The sequence below is a fragment of the Rissa tridactyla genome, chromosome 6 (genome assembly GCF_028500815.1).
Source record: "Rissa tridactyla isolate bRisTri1 chromosome 6, bRisTri1.patW.cur.20221130, whole genome shotgun sequence".
Classification (NCBI taxonomy): domain Eukaryota; kingdom Metazoa; phylum Chordata; class Aves; order Charadriiformes; family Laridae; genus Rissa; species Rissa tridactyla.
Window position 1 is genome coordinate 8858794 of NC_071471.1, and position 20651 is coordinate 8879444.

General features: G+C 36.9%; 1 protein-coding gene across 6 annotated transcripts in view; it reads right to left on the reverse strand.

Annotated features, from left to right (window-relative positions):
- SMC4 (structural maintenance of chromosomes 4) overlaps positions 1 to 20651 on the reverse strand; it is a 39486-nt gene that overhangs the window by 5995 nt on the left and 12840 nt on the right. For all 6 annotated transcript variants that reach the window (XM_054204399.1, XM_054204397.1, XM_054204400.1 and 3 more), the window contains exons 6-20: positions 13194 to 13358; positions 11974 to 12101; positions 11264 to 11404; positions 10218 to 10368; positions 9192 to 9356; positions 8130 to 8363; positions 7753 to 7938; positions 6258 to 6419; positions 5467 to 5692; positions 5288 to 5367; positions 4608 to 4760; positions 4333 to 4459; positions 2415 to 2604; positions 1299 to 1443; positions 30 to 203 (exon numbers count right to left, since the gene is read on the reverse strand). In XM_054204399.1, the coding sequence (XP_054060374.1) occupies positions 30 to 203; positions 1299 to 1443; positions 2415 to 2604; positions 4333 to 4459; positions 4608 to 4760; positions 5288 to 5367; positions 5467 to 5692; positions 6258 to 6419; positions 7753 to 7938; positions 8130 to 8363; positions 9192 to 9356; positions 10218 to 10368; positions 11264 to 11404; positions 11974 to 12101; positions 13194 to 13358 (2427 nt within the window). The remainder of the gene's footprint in view (positions 1 to 29; positions 204 to 1298; positions 1444 to 2414; positions 2605 to 4332; positions 4460 to 4607; positions 4761 to 5287; positions 5368 to 5466; positions 5693 to 6257; positions 6420 to 7752; positions 7939 to 8129; positions 8364 to 9191; positions 9357 to 10217; positions 10369 to 11263; positions 11405 to 11973; positions 12102 to 13193; positions 13359 to 20651) is intronic.

A 20651-nucleotide genomic window follows, 5' to 3' on the forward strand; every position in this document is an offset into this window, starting at 1 on the left:
AGATTTTAGGAACGAAACAATTTCCCTACCTCTTTTTGCCAGTATTTAATCTTTGACTGGTGTTCAAAAATATGTTTATCAATTTGTTCAATTTTCAGCTTAATATTAAGAGCTTCCTTTTGAAGTGCGTGTTCATCATCTTGAATCGTTTTAATATCCTGGAGTAAACCACGACGCTCCTCCTGAACTGCCGGCAACGTTTCCTAAACAGAAATGATCAAAAAAGTGCACTAATCAGTTGCCTACAAAAATGTTACCACTTTCCTGGGTTATAGATTTGTTTTTACTGTGTTATTCCCAGAGCTTATTCTCCACAATCCTAAGTACTGATGTAAACAAATACATATTCTTGTATTTAGATTAAGCAGGTCCCTGAATTCTGGAATGACTGAAAATATGCTGCAGTTTATATTTTCATTCCAGATCTGGATTAGACGAGTCCTAGACTCGGATGTTTTTAGTGAAAAGGCAGTTTTACAGAAAGACTGTCTCAAAGAAACAGCTTTATTTGGAAGAATTTCAGCCGTCGTGGTTGCTTTCACTGTCTCTTGTACATAAATCTAGATGGGAAACTGAAGTCCCACATAACTGGAAAAAAAAATAATCTATTTTTAAGCAAGTTTTAAACCCAATAGTTTCTTTGGGGAAACTTGGTTTAAGTTTTTTCTTAGCTTCAGAAAATTGGGTCAAGATTTATTTCCAGATAAGTAAAACAAAAAATACACCATTCCCATTCCCTGGCCATCACGGAATGTCACTCTGCAGCTGTACAATATTTGCAGAAGAACAGAACACAAGGATATAACTTAGGATATAATAAGGATATAACTCATCATCCTGGTTTTACATAAAGATCAGACTACTTCCTAGGACTGTTTTAGCCTAATTGTTTTCCCCCAGCATCTATATTTAAGGGTTAACTTTGATTAAGGATTAAACAAAATTATTAATTTTGTATGAATGCACACAATATATTGCGGGATACAGAAAAGAACATTCTTTGCCATTTTGTCCCCCTGTGAATTTTTGGAGGATGAGTAGTAACGTAACTGAGAAAAAAAAAAGATACTTTAGACGAGCATTGTCATGTCTGAGGTTTAAATGGCAAGGCAGAATTTTTTTTTTTTTTTATAATAAATGAAGGTACTATTAGCTAAGGCAACCCCTTGCTAAGCCTGCCTGGAATGTCTAAAGACATCAGCCATTAGAACAACTCTGACACAACAACTATTATCTAAAATTTATTTCATAGGCTGCCTCCTCTATGAAGAAATACACTAAATTAACACGGCACTTACTTCAGCTTGCCTGCAGTCATTCATAACCGCAGTAGCTTGGTCTTCTAGCTTAGTCAGCTCTTCTGTTAAGTCTTTAATTTCTTTCTCATTACTTTCAATTTCCTTCTCCGTGCGAAGAACAGACTCTTCGGATTTTTTCAGGTTTCTGCATGGGTACCGAGATGGTTGTACACCTCACATGAGTGCAAATATGACATAAAATTATCTAGAAACAGTCTTACTTTAAAGATTGTTCAACGGCTATTGACTACCAAATAGGAAGTAATTTTTATTTTGATATTTATTGAATTTATACATGAACACTCACGCTGCTGGGATATCCAAGTAAAACAAAGTTGTCTTCCTAAAACATATAGCAGATGGGCCTCATTAAATGACCTTTTTTTTTTTTCATAGACAGTTTTGACATTTGTTCTAAGTATTCATTACGTATTGTTAAGTAACGTTAAAAAAATATATATCACAATTTATTTCCTGACATGCCTTATAATAAAATTAGTCCCTTCAGATCTGAACTGCTCTACTGCATGGCCATTAAGTGCTATTTTGAATCTTTATCCTGAAATATTGCATTTTAGTGATAGGCAAATATTAGCAGAAAAATACTGATTAAACCTGACTTTTAAACTGCCTATTAGAAACTACAGAATTTTATTTCCCTTTACCTCCGTGACACCAGCAACATTCAGTATTAGACGTGTAACTGAAAATTAAGATTTTAAGATCACAGGATTTTTAATCTATGGAGACTACTTAAAACAAGGAAATGTCCCGCAGGCACTGATGCCAACAGATACGGCTATTTGAAGGCCAACAAGACTCTAATTGATCAGGTTTCACTAAGCTTTCTAGGTCTCTGATCCTTTGCCTGTAAAGCACGCCAATTAACAAAGATTATGGTTCTTAAAAAAGAACCAGTCTCAGGTTGAGGTAAATCAGTTTACAGAGGAAAAGGTTATGACCTTCTCCCTCCAGTTTTCCTCTGGCCATAAAGAGGTGAAAATCAACTCCTCTGGCCTGACGGATCCCCCCCCGGAAAGGTCCAGCTGTCACCAAACACGAGTCACAGCAATATGCAATTGCAGCCTGAAGCTTTACCCCGGAGCACTACCATACCTGTCTGCAGACTTGACGGCCACTTGGGCTTTAGTAATAGCTGAAGTGCATTCATCTATTTCTTTGTTGATCTTATCAAGTACGTCTTGCTGTGTTTTAAGTTTATGATTATTGATCTCCATTATGAGGTTATGTAATCGCTTAACTTCGTTTTCTATTTTCCCAGCTTTCTCAGCAATGCAATCATAATCTGTCAATAAACAAAACTGAGTTAAGGTCGTTATGCTGTTCCTAGGAACACCAGACTGCTGCAATGTATCAAGATTAAAAAGTGATAAAAAGCTCTGCTGTATCACTAGAATGAGAACTGTTCGTTATATTGTGAAAAATGTTGTGGGTTTTTTTTTTTTACCGTAGCAAAAAGAGAAATACTGCCCACGTCTTTCTGACGCTATTATATTACCAAAGCTTTTTTGGTGTAAACTCCCCAAAATTGTAATTAGATTACTTCATGTATATAGAGTACTTAAATACATGAGATCGTACAGAAGTAGTTTATCCAAGCTCATGTTTTGCATTTATTTAATGGGAAGATGCTCAAAGGGCTTAAATTGTAAGAACTGGCCACTAACTGTTGCTCAGTAGCTGGTGTTACCGCGTAGTTACTACACACGCTGAGTAATAATAAGCTCTACTTTCAACGTAGATTACTTTCCTTGTTTAGCTTATACTTAAAATTCAACAAAACCATCTTAATAAGTTGAACGGCTTTCAAAAATTAAGAAACCTAGCACCTCAGTTTTCTAAAGGCAAAACAAACCAAAAACTCCCACACAAAGTTTGCTACACATTTAGAATTTCCTTCTGGGGACAGAAACTATGTCCTGGTTTGAGGTAAAACAGAACCAATTTTCCGTTTTGTAATCTTACTTTTTAGCTGGGCCTCTTCTAACTGCCTGAACTCTGAAATTAACAGCGTATTGTTCAGAAACTGTTTGATCTCCGAGTGGTAAGACCCGATTATACCAAGGAACAGTATGCAGAGAGGCGCTTGCTTACGCTTATTGCTATAACAACCAAGGGCAGCCAACGTTGTTATTTGCCCCGTTAGAAGGTGGGAAGCAGAAAAGCATAGAGGGGTCACACCTGTGGGGAGGAGTGGAAAGGTGGAAGGCAGTCATCTCTCCAGAGAGCACAGGTCTGTGTCTCTCCATTACTTGGTAGAAAAGTTAGAGAAGATATTTATAACATCAAACCTTAGTGTGATTGAAAAAGTAAAGCATTCGTGCTCTTTTGATGCTCTACTTTTCAAAAGAGGCATAGAGGGAATCCATAGCAGTATGCATTCTCTTTCCTAAAATGCTATGAAAGCAGAATTGTGGGGGAGGGGAATGATGTTTTACTGTGCTCATTTTATTCCCTGAGCAAGAAGTACAAAGAAGCAGTCAAGGTTTACTTTACTAAATTACCAATTTCTTCAGAGAAACTGTTACTCAAGTTCTCAGAGTAAACATTTTTCGCAAAAAGAACGGGGGTACCGTGTGCCCGGAACGCAGCATATTCAGTTTAGCGCGTCACGTAATAGTTCAGTTAAAGCATGGCAAAAGCCTTTGCTTGACTTTAATATCACTACCCTCCACGTGAACAATCCTTACCCCTAATTAAACTAAGTTTCCCTATGAATCTGTATGTAATACAGCCATAAAAATCCAACCAAATAAACAAAAAAATACTAAAATTAATGTTTCCTTTAGCTTGACTGAAATATGAACTTGAGCAATTGCAAAAAAAAGGGGTTTCACTCTCTAATCTCTAGAAGCACCTTTTATCCCTGCCTTACAAGAAAAGAGGTTCCAAACCAAGATACGATACCAAGATACGGTAAACTGAAAGAACAAAGCGATAACCATTCCTTCCTGTGTTAGTAAAAGAACATGACTACAATTTTTATCTATAATCCCCTCTCCACAAAACATACCTTTTTTATAACTGTTAAGGACTTTTTCCAATTCCTTCTGTTTGTTTTTGTCTGGAGCAGCAGCAATTACGTTTGCTTCAAGTTCCTTAACTTGAGTTTTTAGATGAATTTCTTGTTCAGATAAATTCTGCAGAAAGCACAACTGTGTTAGGATCCTGTACTTTAAAAAGATCCTTGATACTAACGAGGACTATGTTAAACTGAGGCTGAAAAGTTATCCCCCTGCACACGTTCATGGAGAAGCCAGATATTGCCTCAAAAATAAACTTGTTCACCTGGATACTTGCTGTATACTTTTCTAAAGTATTTCTCTTTTCCCGAATATCTTCGTGCAGTTTTCTTATGGCTTCTTCAAGTTGTGATTTCTCTTCTTCATACTGTACTGCTCTTTTGGAATCCTTTTGCAGTTGAGATTCCATTTTATTGACCTACGCAAAAATGAGAGGTGATCATCTGCCTAGTGTCACCACGACGAAACAAAGCACGATCTCAGTCACGTGCTCGGTAGTCAATGATCTCTTAAAACACAAGAAAATGGAGTAAAAACTTGAAAATTCGCTGTAGCGGGACAGAATATGGAGGCTGACTTCTGAGAAGATCAACTGTAATAGTGGAAAAACAAGAGGAGCAAGCATAAGAAAAAGTATGCTAAAGAATCCCTGTCAAAATAGCTCGTAATGGAGAATTTTTTAACGAAATAAAACTAGATCGATCTTGAAAGGCTTGAGTCAGAGTAGTGAAGGCAGAAACCAAACAACACATAAGGAGAAGCTAGGAGCAATTTTTACTATAGTTGATTTGATGCTCGTTGTTTTCTGTGGTAACTTGGTGTTAGGAAGACAAGGTTTTGCAAGCAGTAACTCGTCAAGCCACCAAGTCTTGCAATTCACCTTCAAGAGCAGAAGGAATAAGGATACATTTCAGATCTCAGCCCATTTTCTGATTATGTACAAACCTCTTCTTCTGAAACATCCATTACAACCGAGGAACCCATTCTGCCCTTCATTATTTTACCCCCACCACCAGTCATTGTTCCTAAAGTAAAAGAGATGAAAAGAAGTTAGCGAGCTTATTGTGCTTATCTATAATCTACAAAAGTGCTTAAAATATAACTGCAAGTTTGCACTTAAATACCTGACTGTTCAATGATTTGTCCTTGCAGTGTTACCACCCTCCATCTTTGATCTTTTTGGAACGCTACTCTGGTAGCTTCTTCCAAGTTATTAGTTACTAGGGTGTCGCGTAACGCGAAGTAAAAAGCCAGGCGAACCTTCTCGTCTTCTATTTTCACCAGATCAAACAACCGAGGAGTATTTTGAGGAGTTGGGATCTTTTGCATTTTTTTTTCCCATACAGCCATCTACATCAAAAAAGTAAATAAATTAATGAGAGATCCCTTAGGATAAATTATGAGGTCATTTCATTATTCTAAGGTATGCTGAGGCTTTAAAGCAAGTGCAATTGTACTGCAATTAACAGCAAAGCTTCTTTCCTTGGGGATCTCTACTTGCATCCAGTATAATTAAAAACTCACTGATAATTCATCGTTCTCTTTCATAGTTTTCAGTATTTATAGTTACTAGATTACTTGGATTATTAAGTTAGCTAATTTGTTAAAAAATCTAAATATAAAAATATAAAAGATTTGCCAAACATTTGTTGTACAGATATAGGTATCTAAAAAACCTTGTAATTCTCTGTAATTAAACATTATCATTTACTAGGAGAATATTCTAAGGTACTAAGAGCCTATTGAAATGTTTTATATTTTAGCTTTTCCTGTATTAATACATACACAGCGCAATATATTAATATATAGTACGTATGTATACATATGCCTATTGATAAATTATACATATGTAGTATTAATACTGTGCCCATTCGGGTACATCAACAATTCGTTTAGCCGAAGTGCTAGTACTTACTTTGTCCAGGGCTATAAACGTGGCAACTCCAATTCCACCCGCCTTTAAGAAATTCACACATTCCTGGGCAGTATCGATTGTATCAACAACAATGTTGTCTAAGGCACCGCAACAGGAGGAAATAGCAACATCGTACTTTTCATCGATAGCTCCCAAGTCTCCCTAGTAATTGAGGAGGGAGGAGGCAGAAGTACACCCATTAGCTTGGCAGCAACGTTTTCTTGGTATTAAAAAATAAATGACAAAAACTTTACACAAAGTGAAATGAGATGAAAACAAATTATAAAATAATTTTCTGTGAAAGAACTTAAATCTTAATTAGAATTTGTAACATAACACCATGCCTGTCTTCTCCTGCACACTGCTATTTATGTATTTCTAATGTACTTGTTTCCAAAGTAGAAATTCATACACTTAGCGCTTCAAGAGTGGTGCTTCTGGTACAGCAATGTGGTAGCATTGCTCTATTTTCTGTAGACAAATGTCAGATTTCACGTGCCACCATTTTAGTGAGGCAGTCTGGCCTAACAAAATCATTTAATGTGTTCTCTGTGTGGTTCTACCATTGGGTGGGACCCAGCGAGTCATACGCTTCTGCGTGCCGTCCTGTACTGATCTGAGAAACGGGTACAGGGGTATTTATTCATCATCTTCGAAAAATTCTCGTGCATCTGCAGATAAAAACAGCATGCACAGCCAACGGCGAGTCATGCAAGAACAGATTAACCTCACACTCCTCTGTGGCAAGCGATAACAGAGCATGAGACAAAATACACGCCAGCTGTACTAGACAGTGGTCTGCTGCTGATTGAACTTTATCCTTTTTTAATAAAGCTATATGCACACTTTTTAAATATACACACATGAAATAAATCGAGTCTCCTGAAGCAGAGATACTTCTCTTTGGACGAGCGGGGGGGGGGGGAAGAGAAAATTGCCGAATGCAAAAATAGCACTTTTACATATACACTGAGATGCGTGTATTATTCGGTGCTCGTAAAAAAAGGAATGAAGAATTCTCTCAGCTGCAGATTTTCAGAACTTTAGATCAACGCTGCTTGGAAAGAACTGAAAACACTCAACATTTTGCTGTGACATAGCTTTCCTCGGTCTTCTGAAATGATATTGCTCTTTTGATTTGACATGTATGCAAGTAAAACAAGAGGAAACAAACAGCAAAGAGATCACCAAATTTTATAAATTTTGAAGCAAAAAAAAAGCGTACAGCTCCACATTAAGTTACGTACAACTTGTAAGATGTTTTTTGAAGTTTCATGGCAGTTCTTATAGCCATTGCCTTTCCTTAGTACTGAGTAGAGGAACTTCAACAATCTTATTTTTTAAATTTATGGCAAGTCCACAGGATTTGCAACTCTGCTGTCAAAATGAAGAGCACCAGAGAAGTGAGGAATTCTACCTTTCACTCAATTACAGAAACACCATTCTGTTCCTATGAAGTTTAAGACTAAAAGTATAAAGGCCTTTTAAAACTTACCAGTCTTCCGTATATTCCACGGATATTTCCAGATTTCTTCTGCTGAAGCAGAGCCTCAAGCACTTTTCCTCGACTGCGACTTTGTGCTAAAGAACTTTTGGCTTCTTCTACTTTTTGACGCAGATTTCGAAGAAGATTCTTAGCACCTGATTCCTCTCTTTGCAGCTTCTCAAGCTGATTCTCTTTCTAACGGTTAAAAGACAGACATTATCTTAACCTCACAAAACCTACTGTATTCAGGGAGTCTTAGATTCATGATTGTGTAGGCAATGAAACCAGCCACTGAAAAGCAAACTAGCAACCATTTACCAGAAGAAAGGCTGGTTGTTACATTGTGTTGTAACTCAAAGAAATTCTATATGAAAGTTAAGTCTCACCTCCTTTAATTCCTGTTCAGCTTGGGGTAATTTTATACCTATATCTTTGATAGCAGCTTTCCTTTCCCTAAGTGTTTCTGAAGAAGTCACCAGAGCCTCCTTTGCCTGATTTAACTGAGACACAGCAGTATTATGACGGCTGAGATAGATATCAAGCTCTGACTGGGCTACATCCATCTTTGAACGTGCTTCATTCACAGTTTTACTGAACTCCATAAGCTCTTTCTCTTTGCTCTGCAAAAATGGGCAGTGTTACAACTAGAAACAGACAACTGGGTAATTTATTACATCAATCACACAGTATGAAAGAAAAAGAAAATGGGCAATGTTCTTTTACCAACTCTCCTGTCAGCAGAAAACAGTTACATTATCTAGAAGTACAGGTATTTCTTAATTTATTAACATACTCTGTATGGAAATGAAATAAGGCATTTTTCAAAATTATAAAGAACATCAGGGGATTATCATAGAACATTTCCATACAAGCTTTGTATCATTTTCTCAACATAATGCTAAATTACAGATCAAGTGGAGAAACCATGTTTTCAAGTACAGAAAATAATCCCCCTAAATTTACAGGATAAACTTCCAGCCTCCAGGTGCTTGGCGACTGGACAGCTAACATCAACAACAATAACCAAGTGTTACAGTAGCTGTCTGTTAATTCCAAGACAGATTAGAGCTGTGTGAAAGACTTGGAACATACCTTTTCAAAAGCTATTTACTTATTTAAGCAACATATTGGCTTAAACATTTTGATGGGAGAAAATTAAAGTGTGTTCAAATAAAGGAAGTGTAGAATTATTTAATATACATCTATAAATGATATACTTGGTGACATATGATCACTATAAAAAGCAAACAACTTAATGAGAACGATTTATCTTTGATTATAAATTCAAAATTACTTTCCCAGTTAGGTTCCATTGCACTAGCACAGGAAACAGGGTATTTGTCGTATAAAATAGCATTTTACAACTATGTCATGATCATTTCATTCATAAGTGTAAAAGCTATACATCAGTTATTACAGTCAGTGTACCAAGGCAAAACAGTTCAAACCTCTTTTTCTTCCTGAAGTCCTTGTGTTTCTTTCTTAAGGCTGTCCATAACCTGCTTGAGTTTTTCTTCTTCTTTCTCTTTTGTCTTTTCCAGAAGCTCTTTCTTAGATGTTGCTTCACTGATAGTTTTTTTGCTATTGGAAGGTACATTTTTCCATTCTTCTACCTACACAAGCAAAAGACTTTTAACTTCCTCTCCCACTGAAGCAAACCAATTTTGCCTTATTTTTCAGCCCTGCCTTTCAAGTGCTATGTGGAAGTCAAAGGAAGCGTAAGCCCTAACGAAGCTCATGTGTTTTCGTAGGTTAAGATACACTGTGGCTTTAGCAGGAGGCCAGGATTTTATTTGCAAGGCTTGTTCTGTTCTAGAGCCCATTCCGAGAGAAGCAAGCCATAGCAGTAAAAGACGCAGTTTTACACCTAAGAAGTCAAGTATTTGAATCGCAGTAAGGCTTAATTCTTAAATGGCTACTTTCAGAAGGACAGTCTTGATCCGGAGAGTGATTTAAGATTTATAACAGCTGGCAACAACCAACTTGGTAAAATATATTCATTAAATTAACTAAATTAACTAGGGAAACGGGAAAAAAATGTTTTGAAAAGGTAGTAACTGTAAGGACATGCAATATTCCTGTAATTTCAACAAACATGATAAAAAGATGTTTTTCAAGCCATGAGACCTCCCAACAGAGCTGAGAAACAACAGGAAAGCTTTTGACTTTGCCTTTAGGCAGAAAGCAGATGGGTACTGCTGGCCAGTCTCCCATGGTAAGATGCGCAATGAGCAGCGGTTTAAGGGAGAATAATGCATTACTTCAGTAAGTGATTTGCAAACAAAATCCCTAGCTGATTTGAATGACATAAAATATCTGATTTTTAAAAAAATTAAAACATATTTTTCCATCTTCTTTGTGGAACAAAGTACAATTGGCATCCTTTGCTATTTTATCCCAGCTGCACAAAGATGTTCCCATCTAGAGCAGCCAATTTCATTTCCTTAAGCAAATCAAGTTGCAGTTCACATTACCTTTTCTTTGTCCTTTTGAAGTTGCTTCTCCAGTTTTTTAGCCTTGCTTTTGGCATGTTTTAGATTTTCCCTTACTTTAACATCCTGCAAGTCCAACTGCGTAAATTTTTCTTTATTTTCCTCTACAAACTTTGTAATCTTACTGAGTTTCCTGAAGGGCAAAAAGAGAAAGAATAATCTATTCCATACCCTATAAAAATAATGTCAGTAAGCCTATAGAATTTAAACAACCACTACTCGGTTTTTGTGAAAAACACCACCCAATACTTACTATATTCACAGTATTTTCCCTGGAGAAGTGATGTTTCATCAGGAAAAGATCAATTAACAGGGCAATATTAAACACATTTTCAGAATTTTTTTTTTTGATAGAATTTATAATTCACATCTCTTCCAGGTAACTTTCTATGATCTCAGAAGATGAGAAGGTTAATATTGCACTTGGACTGGAGATTAGTACCCAGACAAATCAATTTTAAGGGAACACAATTTATGCTTAAGAGATTCATAAGGAAACCAGAGAAAAATACCTAATATCCATGTACCTAAGCATTACGGTTGTATATCTAAAAACCTGAAATAACGCCCCTATTATTTTTTGTACAGTCAATATAAAAAAGTATGCACTTTAAAATCCATAAAAAAATCAGACACCTTCTTATTGTAGTTGTGAATATAACTCAGACTTCTCCAAGACAAGCAATTTGCAGAACCAAATCAAACCAATGAGAGTTTTTTAAAATTTATTTTTGTGCAAAAGATAATTTAATCTATGCTAGGGAATGTTCAGATATACCACAAGTGACTCTGGTCACCCGATAATTTGATTTTTGGTGGAAGAACTACTGAAAAACTCAGCTGTCCTCCCTTTCTTTGATCATCTTCCCATGCAACTATTGTACACATCTGCTTTCTCAGGTGCTCCCCCCCCACGCAATGCAACTACCACAGCTTTTTCTGAAAATTCTCCTAACTTTTACACCACGTATGCAGAACACATAAAACACAGTACTCTTAGCTTATTAACCTATACCTGAAGTACTTACTTTTCAAGGTCTTTCAAAGCTTTATTCTTGTTTTTCATTTCGTCTGCAAGTTTACTACTCTTCTCATTAACATCTTTTGTTTCTTCATTAATTTTTTCTTTCTGCATTTCCATATCATTTAGTCGTTTCTTTAGGTCATAGCTAGGAAAAAAAATAATAAAACAAAACCCAAACCTCCCCTTTTTCCAGAAAGCTAACATTCATAACGAATATGTATTTCCAATCTAAAGTGTAACAAAGTGATTCTGTAAAGTACTAAACCCTAATATTCATTATTGAGTAAACTTGCCAATTTCATACAAGACAGCAAGGACCTCTAATAATTTAAACACTTCAGACGAAAATAGTCAGTGATCTACTTTCTCAATGTAAGTATAAAGCTATAAGGGATTAATTTGCCAGACTGCTTTGCATTGTAAAAAGCTAGGAGGCAGGTCTTTGGGTTGGTTTTTTTGTTGGTGGTGTTTTGAGGTTTTTTTGTTGTTGTTTTGGGGTTTTTTTAAGGTTTTTGTGAAAATGGTCTCTATTTTAAATTTTTTAACGTCATAATTTGAAACAAAAATCACTATCCACATGCTATTCAACAAATTTTGAAGGACTGATACGGCTGTGAAGAAATGCAAAATATTTCTGATTAGAGATACGGAAGCAGAGCTTAACACCACCGCCACCACATTAAAGCCAAGTCAAAACTTTAGCGAAGTACTTACATATAGTATTGACAGATGTGATTCTTCTCTTTAAACATTTTGTTTTCCAAACAAAGAAATTCAATGGCTTTATTCCTGTCCACTTCCAAGTCATCCTTTTCTTTTTCCACCATTTTAACTCTATTTAACTAGACAAAACAGAGAATCAGAGCTGACTTTACTGCTGGTACTACAGAGAATAAACCACGAGGAGAAAAACCCCAGACCCTTCGTAGCACACGCGTCCTCTGGAGAGATGGTGTTAACAATTAACTTGGCAAGGCAATTTAGCATTACAAGCTTTCTGAAAGAACAGATCACCATTTCCACAGTGGAGACTGTCCTTTCAGGGCAATTCAAACAGTAATTTAAAACTAAAAAGGCATCCTACAGATGCTAGAAACAGCTCAGGCAAATCAAGGAAAACATAGGTCAGAAATAAAGAGGAGTTACACAGACAGTCAGTATATGTTATTTGCCATATTTCAACCTTTTGACTATCCCCTTTTAAGTTAATTCCTGCAACTACTTGTCTTTTTGTTTTCCTTCCCAGCCTTTTAAAAAAGGTCTGCCACGTATTAGGATTTACCTCGGACACACCAAGTAAAAAGAACGATATCATTTAGTACTTTTAGAACTCAACACATAAATAAAATGTTACGGATGCAAGTTCTGCAATAGATCTACATAGCTCAAGTCACAGCTAATTTTCTGTAGTTTTAAGCCTCCTCATATAGCTGTGTGCGCATCACCTCAATGCTCTGCCTCCCTCTTCCTCTCCCCTTTCCATAGCACATGAAATGTTTCCCTGCTCCTTCTCCTATGAGCAAACAGGAGTCAGGCAGATAAAAAGCCCTATCTGGATGTATTCAGATAACGATAATCTGTTTCTCTATTCAGCCTGCGCAGCATTTAATGCACGCAGATATGATCAAAGAGTGTTCAGCAGGTAAAAAAAACCTTGTTCTGACTCAAGCATTCAAACCTTTGGGAACAGAAAGCCAACAGCGCTGTGTTTAAAGGAGGGCAACTGATGTTGACTGCCCATTTCTTTTATAAGTGAGAGGAACAGCAGATACAATTAAGATAACTCAAAATCTCTCTGTACTGCTACTTTTCTAGAGGAGTGCCAATTTTTAACCAAGTCTTTAAGTTAACTGTTTTTCTAAAAAATCCAATAATGAAACATTGCAAGTTTATATTTTTTATTTGTAACGCAAACAAAACTTTCTGAGACTCACCTTTTCTCCTCTCTGTTCATTCAGAACTTCCACTCTGCGACACAGAGTTTGGATGGGCTCTTTCAGTCGTGCAGATCCTATTAAGTCTTCCAAGTACTCAAGCATGCCTTCATCATGTTCAGTCTGGCCTTTCGGTTTCATCATTGCGATTTGTTCAACTTCCCCCTTGGAAAAGAAAAGTGTGATGTTTTCTTTTCTTTTTTTTTTTATTTTTTCCTGGAGGAAAGAGTTAGTACTCTAAAAAAATGCCAATGTCTTCGGAGTGCAAGTATGCGACCATATTCTAGCATTATAAAAAAAGAACAAAATAATGCAGTGATCAAAATTGACTATACAGAGTAGCAATATATTCGGGAAAACAAAGATCAAAATGAATAGATATTTCCTCCGAGGAGCGTGCGATGGTGATATGCACAAAACCCAGCATCTATTCTGAAGCCACCATTCAGGTCTAAACATTGCTTCCTTTCTCTAAAGATTCAATATGTATTTCCCCAACCTAAAAAGAGAAGAAGAGAATAAAGCATGCCCTCTTGGTCCCGTAGCACCCAATGGTCTTAACGCAGCTTCATCAGGATTGAAGTCCCTGGAGGGTTCTCTTTAGAAAACAGAAGGTCCATAAAATCATGTCTGATGGATAAACTGGACTTGTAATTCATACAACCGAGACTTCCTTGTTGGAAAAAGAAAAACATTATTTAAGTATTAGGTTTCCTTCATTTAATTTTCTTTTATGTACAGCATTAACTTTAAATTATTAAACTGAATAGTAACAATAATTTGAATTTTTTTTTTTTTTTTAAATATGAATTAGGAAAGATTTAACTGAGACAATGACAAGGACTGTTTGTTTTACTGATGCTGTCATTAGCCAACAACAAAAACATACCTATCATCAACGTTTTATGTTTAGGACACAGTAGCACCAACTCTTTCAAATTACAGATTATATTTTGTAAATTACATGGTCATAGATCAGAAGATGAAGACATGAAATTGAATATACACATATTAAAACGGTATCTGGAGCAAGAATAGATGTGATAGATGCTGCAAAAAAAAAATTAAATAAAGAGAACACCGCGTAAAAACTATTCACCCTTCAAAAACCTAGATAGTGAGGTACATGACAAGAGACAATTCACTGGTAAAACAGCTAGCCAATACTGCAGAGTACCGGTATTGGCATTTTTGACCGATTTTTAATGCTTTTTAACCGAAATAACAAGCTGAAATAAAGTTTTTAATTTAGTTTTAGAACTGACAAGATTTTTTAGAAAAAAAAACAACAAAATAAAATTTATAGTGCAGTATCCAAGCTAAAAAGCTTAAGTCTATAGCCACAGAGTGAAAACATAGTTGCGAATTTAGTCATTATTGTTGGCTGCTTGTTGAGCGTGAGCTGACAGCTAAGTCTCTACAAAAGCACGGATGAGGAAGAACTTCTGAAGAACCTACAGGAGGAGGGGTGATTAATGAGTCTGACGGGGAACCAGAAAGGACAGTCACAGAAGCCAACGAGGTGCAGGATTTCTAGGCAAGCGTTGCGAATCAGCCCCGTCGCCAGCTCAGAGAGTTGCGGATAAGGTACTCCTGGATGTTAGCTAAGAATTTTTTGCCGACGTGATTTTGTTCCACGTACTCAGTATACAATGACACCTAGTGGCCCCATGCTTTTCTTCCAATTAGTAAATACTGCTTGGCTGAGGAGAAGGGGAAAAGCAAAGTTTTGCAAATTTTGCAAAATAAGAACTAATACTTATTAAGATAAGTCTTTCATGCACGTAATTCCTTTGTTAGAGTAAAACACAGAGGCAGAAGTGTTTCGGTTTTTGTTGGGTTTTTTTTGGTTGTTTTTTTTTTTTTTTAATTTAAAATTCTAGAAGTTAAATGCATCTAAGTTTTAATTTTCTGGTAATTACTGTTCCTAAAAGCGTCAGCAGGTTTAACAACACAAAAAAAACCCCCTAACAAACACTAAAACCAACTCAACTCTTATTTCTTATGCATATCAAAAAAGCCAAACAATTAGTTTTCTGGTAATTGCAGTTGTGTTACATACCATTCCAATGACACATTTGCTCCCTTGCCACAAAAGTATGATTTCTCTAGCAAAACCCACCTGTCAGTGAGACACTGCTCATGGGTAGGAAACTGTGTAGCTTCCTGAATTTCTGTGGAATTGTCCTAAGTCTCTATTTTGTTTCTTCCTGCATTAAAGCATTTCCTCGGTTTACATCCAAGAAAAAAAACCACTCACAGAACAGATATGTAATTCAGGTGCTGAGCATCAAGTCTATGAATTTTCTACACTGCATGTATATCCCTCAAGTTAGGTGCTGCTGTAAACCACAAAACTACCTGGATTAACACAGGAATTATGGACAAGCAAAGAACACAGGTCGACTTTTGTTATGATCTGGGCAAGTACAATTAACCATCTTTAAGTCACAGCCATCTAAGAAAGATGACAACATAGTTGTGAGGGTTCTCCATAGCTCGCTATGTAATGGAATATAACTACAATATGCTTAATGAAATAGTAAATAACTAAATAACTAATGAAATGTAATCCAGTTACATCTAATTCTATAACCTCATAAATTAAGAAATCAGGGGGTTGGTTGTCTACATGGTAAATAAATACATCACCGTATGACCAGGAATTACTGGTGAGCTCAGTTTAGGCCACACCTACAATACCATTTTGAAAAGTTGAAGTGAGTCGCGTCCTGTTGAGAAGATAAACCACATGAACTGAATTTGCCAGGCTGGCTATGGCCAATTTTATATGCAATTGCTCTACTTCACCATAAGCATGCAATTTTAGGATTACATACGCTTCCTCTTATGTGAAGAGACGTAGGACGGACTACTTACTTCAATTCTTGGATTCTTTTCTTATCAAGGGTAAAAATGAAAACATTTAGAATATATAAACTATAACTGAATAATAAGGGTATTATTTAATATTTATATTTACCACGTTAATATATTAAGAAATCTGTTTAGCCCACCCCTCCAGTTAACATTAAGAAATGAAAAGGTTTGCAGCTATTTTAACTGATAAAGGAGGCTGTAAAAGTTGTACCTGCTCTTCTTGCAAGCAGTCATGACGATGATTAACAGGCGAAAAACACATTTTACAACTCTGCCTTCTGCTGAAACTTGATAGTCAATTTAACTGTTTCCTAACATTTTAACGGTGCTTATTACTTGACCCATTATTTGAACTATGTGAAAAAAAAAACACCCGAACACCCTTGTTCATTTATCTAGTAAAAGATCTTTCGAAATACGGACAGCATTTTTGAAAGTGAAACTAAGGCGGCAGCAGGCAGACATTTGTTGAAAAGAAGAAAACATGCTTGGGCATGCTTAACATAGCTGTCACACCTAAATTTAAAAAGTCTCAGAACAGACCACCAGGAAATCTATTATTTGCCTCAGTTATCTCGCTCTAGCTCACAGGCGTGAATTCATGAGAGGAGAGGGAGCAATGTGCAACAACAATAAAAAAGTAAATCCTCTATTTAGTTGAGAAGACAATCAAAATGGATGTCAACACTAAGACATTGGTGACAGTGGCTGACAGCTAACAAAGCACGAAACATCCACAAAAGTTAAGTAATCACTGTATGAAAAAGCAGCAAATACCCACTGAGTATTTTGGGAAGGCTCGACATTCAGTGCAAGAACTCCACATGGAATTCCAAACCCCATTTCAAGTTCCTGCGTTGTCTGTGAAGTCGTCTACGTCAGGCTGAAGTTGTCACTGGGATGCTGGCACATCACCAGTAACAGAGGTGGTCAGCTCAAACACCATATAATGAACATACATCTAAATAACAGTTTCTACGGAATGCCTCAGCTTAGTTACCACGGTACACTTTAATAGAGAACGTGAGTTTCTACGCAGAAATTTCTAAGGAATAAGGTTAACTGACAGCTGAGGCAAATCATGAGAAACCTTGCTCGACAGCAGGCTACAAAGTTATAACAGAAGGGCAAGAGCCATTTTCATTTGAAAGCCACTTCCTCCGGTGAAAAATACAGGGAATAACTTCAAGAACTTGGGAGCTGGAGATTCCGCCTTCCTTTGCACAGCTGAACTCTTGAGATGAATAATTTCAGTGCCATGGTTCAGGTACTTTTCAAATTTAAATTTCTATTGTGCATAAGTAAAGAGCAAAAGCTTTAAAGGAAATTGTAAAAGCCTTCAAAAAGAATTGCTCATAATAAAAGTAACCATTTGGAATCAACGACCCCGTTGAGATGATGAGGGTCAGCATAAGCACAGGGTGAAGTGGCAGCGCAAAATACGCCAGCCAGGAGTGCCGGGACTACCCGTGCCTGCTGTGTTCAAGCCCGTGAGGATGCCATGGGTGGACGCCCATAACGATGGCTGAAGTGACAGAAGTGGCGACATCATCTGCATAATCTATCACTATTTTAACGTTATGAGGCTGCCAAGTCAAGGGTCTATCTGCTTTGAGTTCTGTGCATCTCAGTAGAAGTCATACTTGCATCCTAGGAGTATGTTAGGAACGCTGTACGTTTAATGTAAGACATCTATAGACAGAATTCATCAAATTTCAGTCTCTACGTTGCACACGCTCTTCTGTATTTGCGTTAAGACAGATTTTCCCGAGGACTAGCACATCTCTAACAATGCAGGCAGCTTACTTAAATAGCCACACCCCACTGCTGTACGTAACTTCTTAGGGCAAATTTGTGAAGGGTAAGAATTTCACCTCCCATGTAGCCCTCAAAAGTTGAGACAATGAAATCCCTAAACTCATTACCTCGTTTCTTAGAGCTAGTACCATTTTCTCTAAAATTACACGTTCATTTCTTGAAACAGCGGATCCTCTCAGAACGCAAAGCTTTTAATCTGAGTTTATCCAATGATTTCTGGCATACAGAAACTTGAATCTTAACAAGGTTATCAAACTGCTTGATAAAGGAAAATTTTGACCTGCTCGTTAAGCTGCCTTTCTGCAACTCTTAGCACTAGCCCTGAAACAGGAGACTACTTTTCACTTCTGCAGATAACTCCCATTTGTTGCTTTTGGCAGACAGTAGCATCACGTTCCAGCAACCTTCCTTTACATCGAGAGTAGGGTCTGTGGACTGAAGCACTAATTCTAAAACTAAGAAATCTGAACGGCATAATGCACTAATCCCAATATTGACGTTGTTCAGCCTCAGATGGGGACAAACGTTGTTGCTTATTTGTGCCATGCACAAGAGTTCAGTCTGTGATAGCGCTGGAACTAGAATTAGGGAGTTTCAGAATAGAGCCTTCAAACTCCATTTTAAAATTCTGGTATGAAACAAGACAGGGCTAGCGAAAACCCTTTAACATTGAAAGATTACCGACAGCAGCCTTAAAACCCTTCACTCTGCATTATGACTAGTGGTTTCTGGAGAACCTATAAAGAAAGATGTTTGCTTACCAATTACTGCCTCCTCTTCTCAGCCCTAAAAATTTGGGAAAAATAACTTTTGAAGACAGTGTCTTGCAACACAATGAGTTTTGTCTACTAAACTGTTAATACGACATTTGCAGATCAACTTTGTTAGCATTCCACAGCATAATTACAGCAGCAAGTAGGTAAAAACAGTCTTCCAGGATTTTGGTTGTCACTTAATTTCTGGTATCTTAATCTGAAGATTTAAAACAAAGTGCTGAAAACCTTGGGATAGATTAGCCTGATCCTATACAATCTAACAAATTGGACTAACTTTTGAGCGTTAAAGCCCACACATCAGGAACACTTTTGAAGCACAGTAAAGCATGGGCACATTAAAACATACTGGAACAAGTGAATTTTGTAGCTTGGAATCCAGTAGATGGAAATGTACTGTACTCTGGGGGGGGCGGGGAGTACTGGGTACTTTGGGTGGTTTTTGAGGGGAATTTTCTGGTGCGGTTGCTGTATTTTGGGGTTTGGAGGGGTTTTTGGTAGCGGAGCTCTTCAACACTTGTCAAGTTCAAGAGTGGAGTAATGTAACATCTAAGTGAATTGAAATTTGCATTCAGCTTTGCTCATAAGGAATAGTTTTAGAGAAAATACTGCCTAGAAAATGCAATACTATCTATTGGAAAAACCTTCCCTGCTTTTACACGACTGAAACTTTGTGAGGCACTACCTTGGAGAGCAGGACATCCTATTTGTCTTAGTTTCTCACTTTAACCATTGCAAGTAGAACACAAGAACATCTTCTGAAGCCTTTGTGGAACTTCCAACATACTTTATCAATTGAATTCAAGCTTAAAGATCACACATTTTGTCAATACTGGTAGATTAGATGAATCTTTTATACTAGCTTTTTTTTCTGTTCACATTTTCTCCACCTTTGAGGTGCTGGGCAGGAGGAAAGCGTTCTTACTTCAAGTTGTACAAAGGAAGCACATTGCAAGTAAGTAGCATCTCCTGTAATAACCTGGGTATTTTCCTCTCACAAAAAGTTTCCTCAACTGTCAACATTTGGATTTAGTCTCTCATACCCAGATGTCAAATCTACCTATAGCCTGGGTTCTGCATCGATACAAGATGTTAGCTTTGTTTTGGAATTCTTTTGCTACCAGTGTTTGGAATAATGAAAAGTAAAATAAGCCTAACTACTACAAGCTGCCCAATTTTTAATTCCTGCCTTGAAATAGAAGTGCTACAGGATTTGGAGAGAAAGCTGTGGGCTGGGGTTATGGTCAAAACAGATAATTGTTTCAGGATTACATTAAACTCGCAAAATTTTAGATACGACTTTGGCTATAATATTTGGCATTTTTAAGGCAATCACATCTTTTTTTCACATTCAGAACAGTATTTCATTAGTTTCACTGTATCGGTAGCATACTTTTGACAACATACTAGCTTTTAAGGCTTTTTAAACACCCATAAAAGGACGTTTTGTTAATAAGTCCAAAAATCTTTTGAGTGATGGATGAATGTAACAGCTGCTACAGCACAATTACAGTAATCTTGTAACTTCTTAATACTCCCAATATGTATATTCAATTTGCTTACTAAATTACCTCAATAAATGAATCAGCGTGCAACTTGATGGTATGACAATTCTGTTTCATTGAAGCGATACGCAAACGTAGGCAGTGGTCAGACCGTTGTTTCATTGAACTTTGTCAAGCATCACAAGGTTAACAGTCTTGTGATGTTTGTGACAGCGTTATTATATATGCATGTGTAAAGATTTAATGTAAACATGTTGAATTTTAGATTAAATGGATGTATGTTTGTTCACAAAAAAAGGGCTATGAGTTATTAGGAAAATCCATAGCACATTGAACTTTGAAACAACAGGGTTTTCTTTATATGCAACAGGCGATCAACAGAACTTGTCCTTTAAGCGCTGAACTGAAGCAAACAGTTGAGTTGTAGCCAGCGTATCCAGAACGCTGAGAAAACAGTACTTGCGGTTGTAACAGTCACCTCT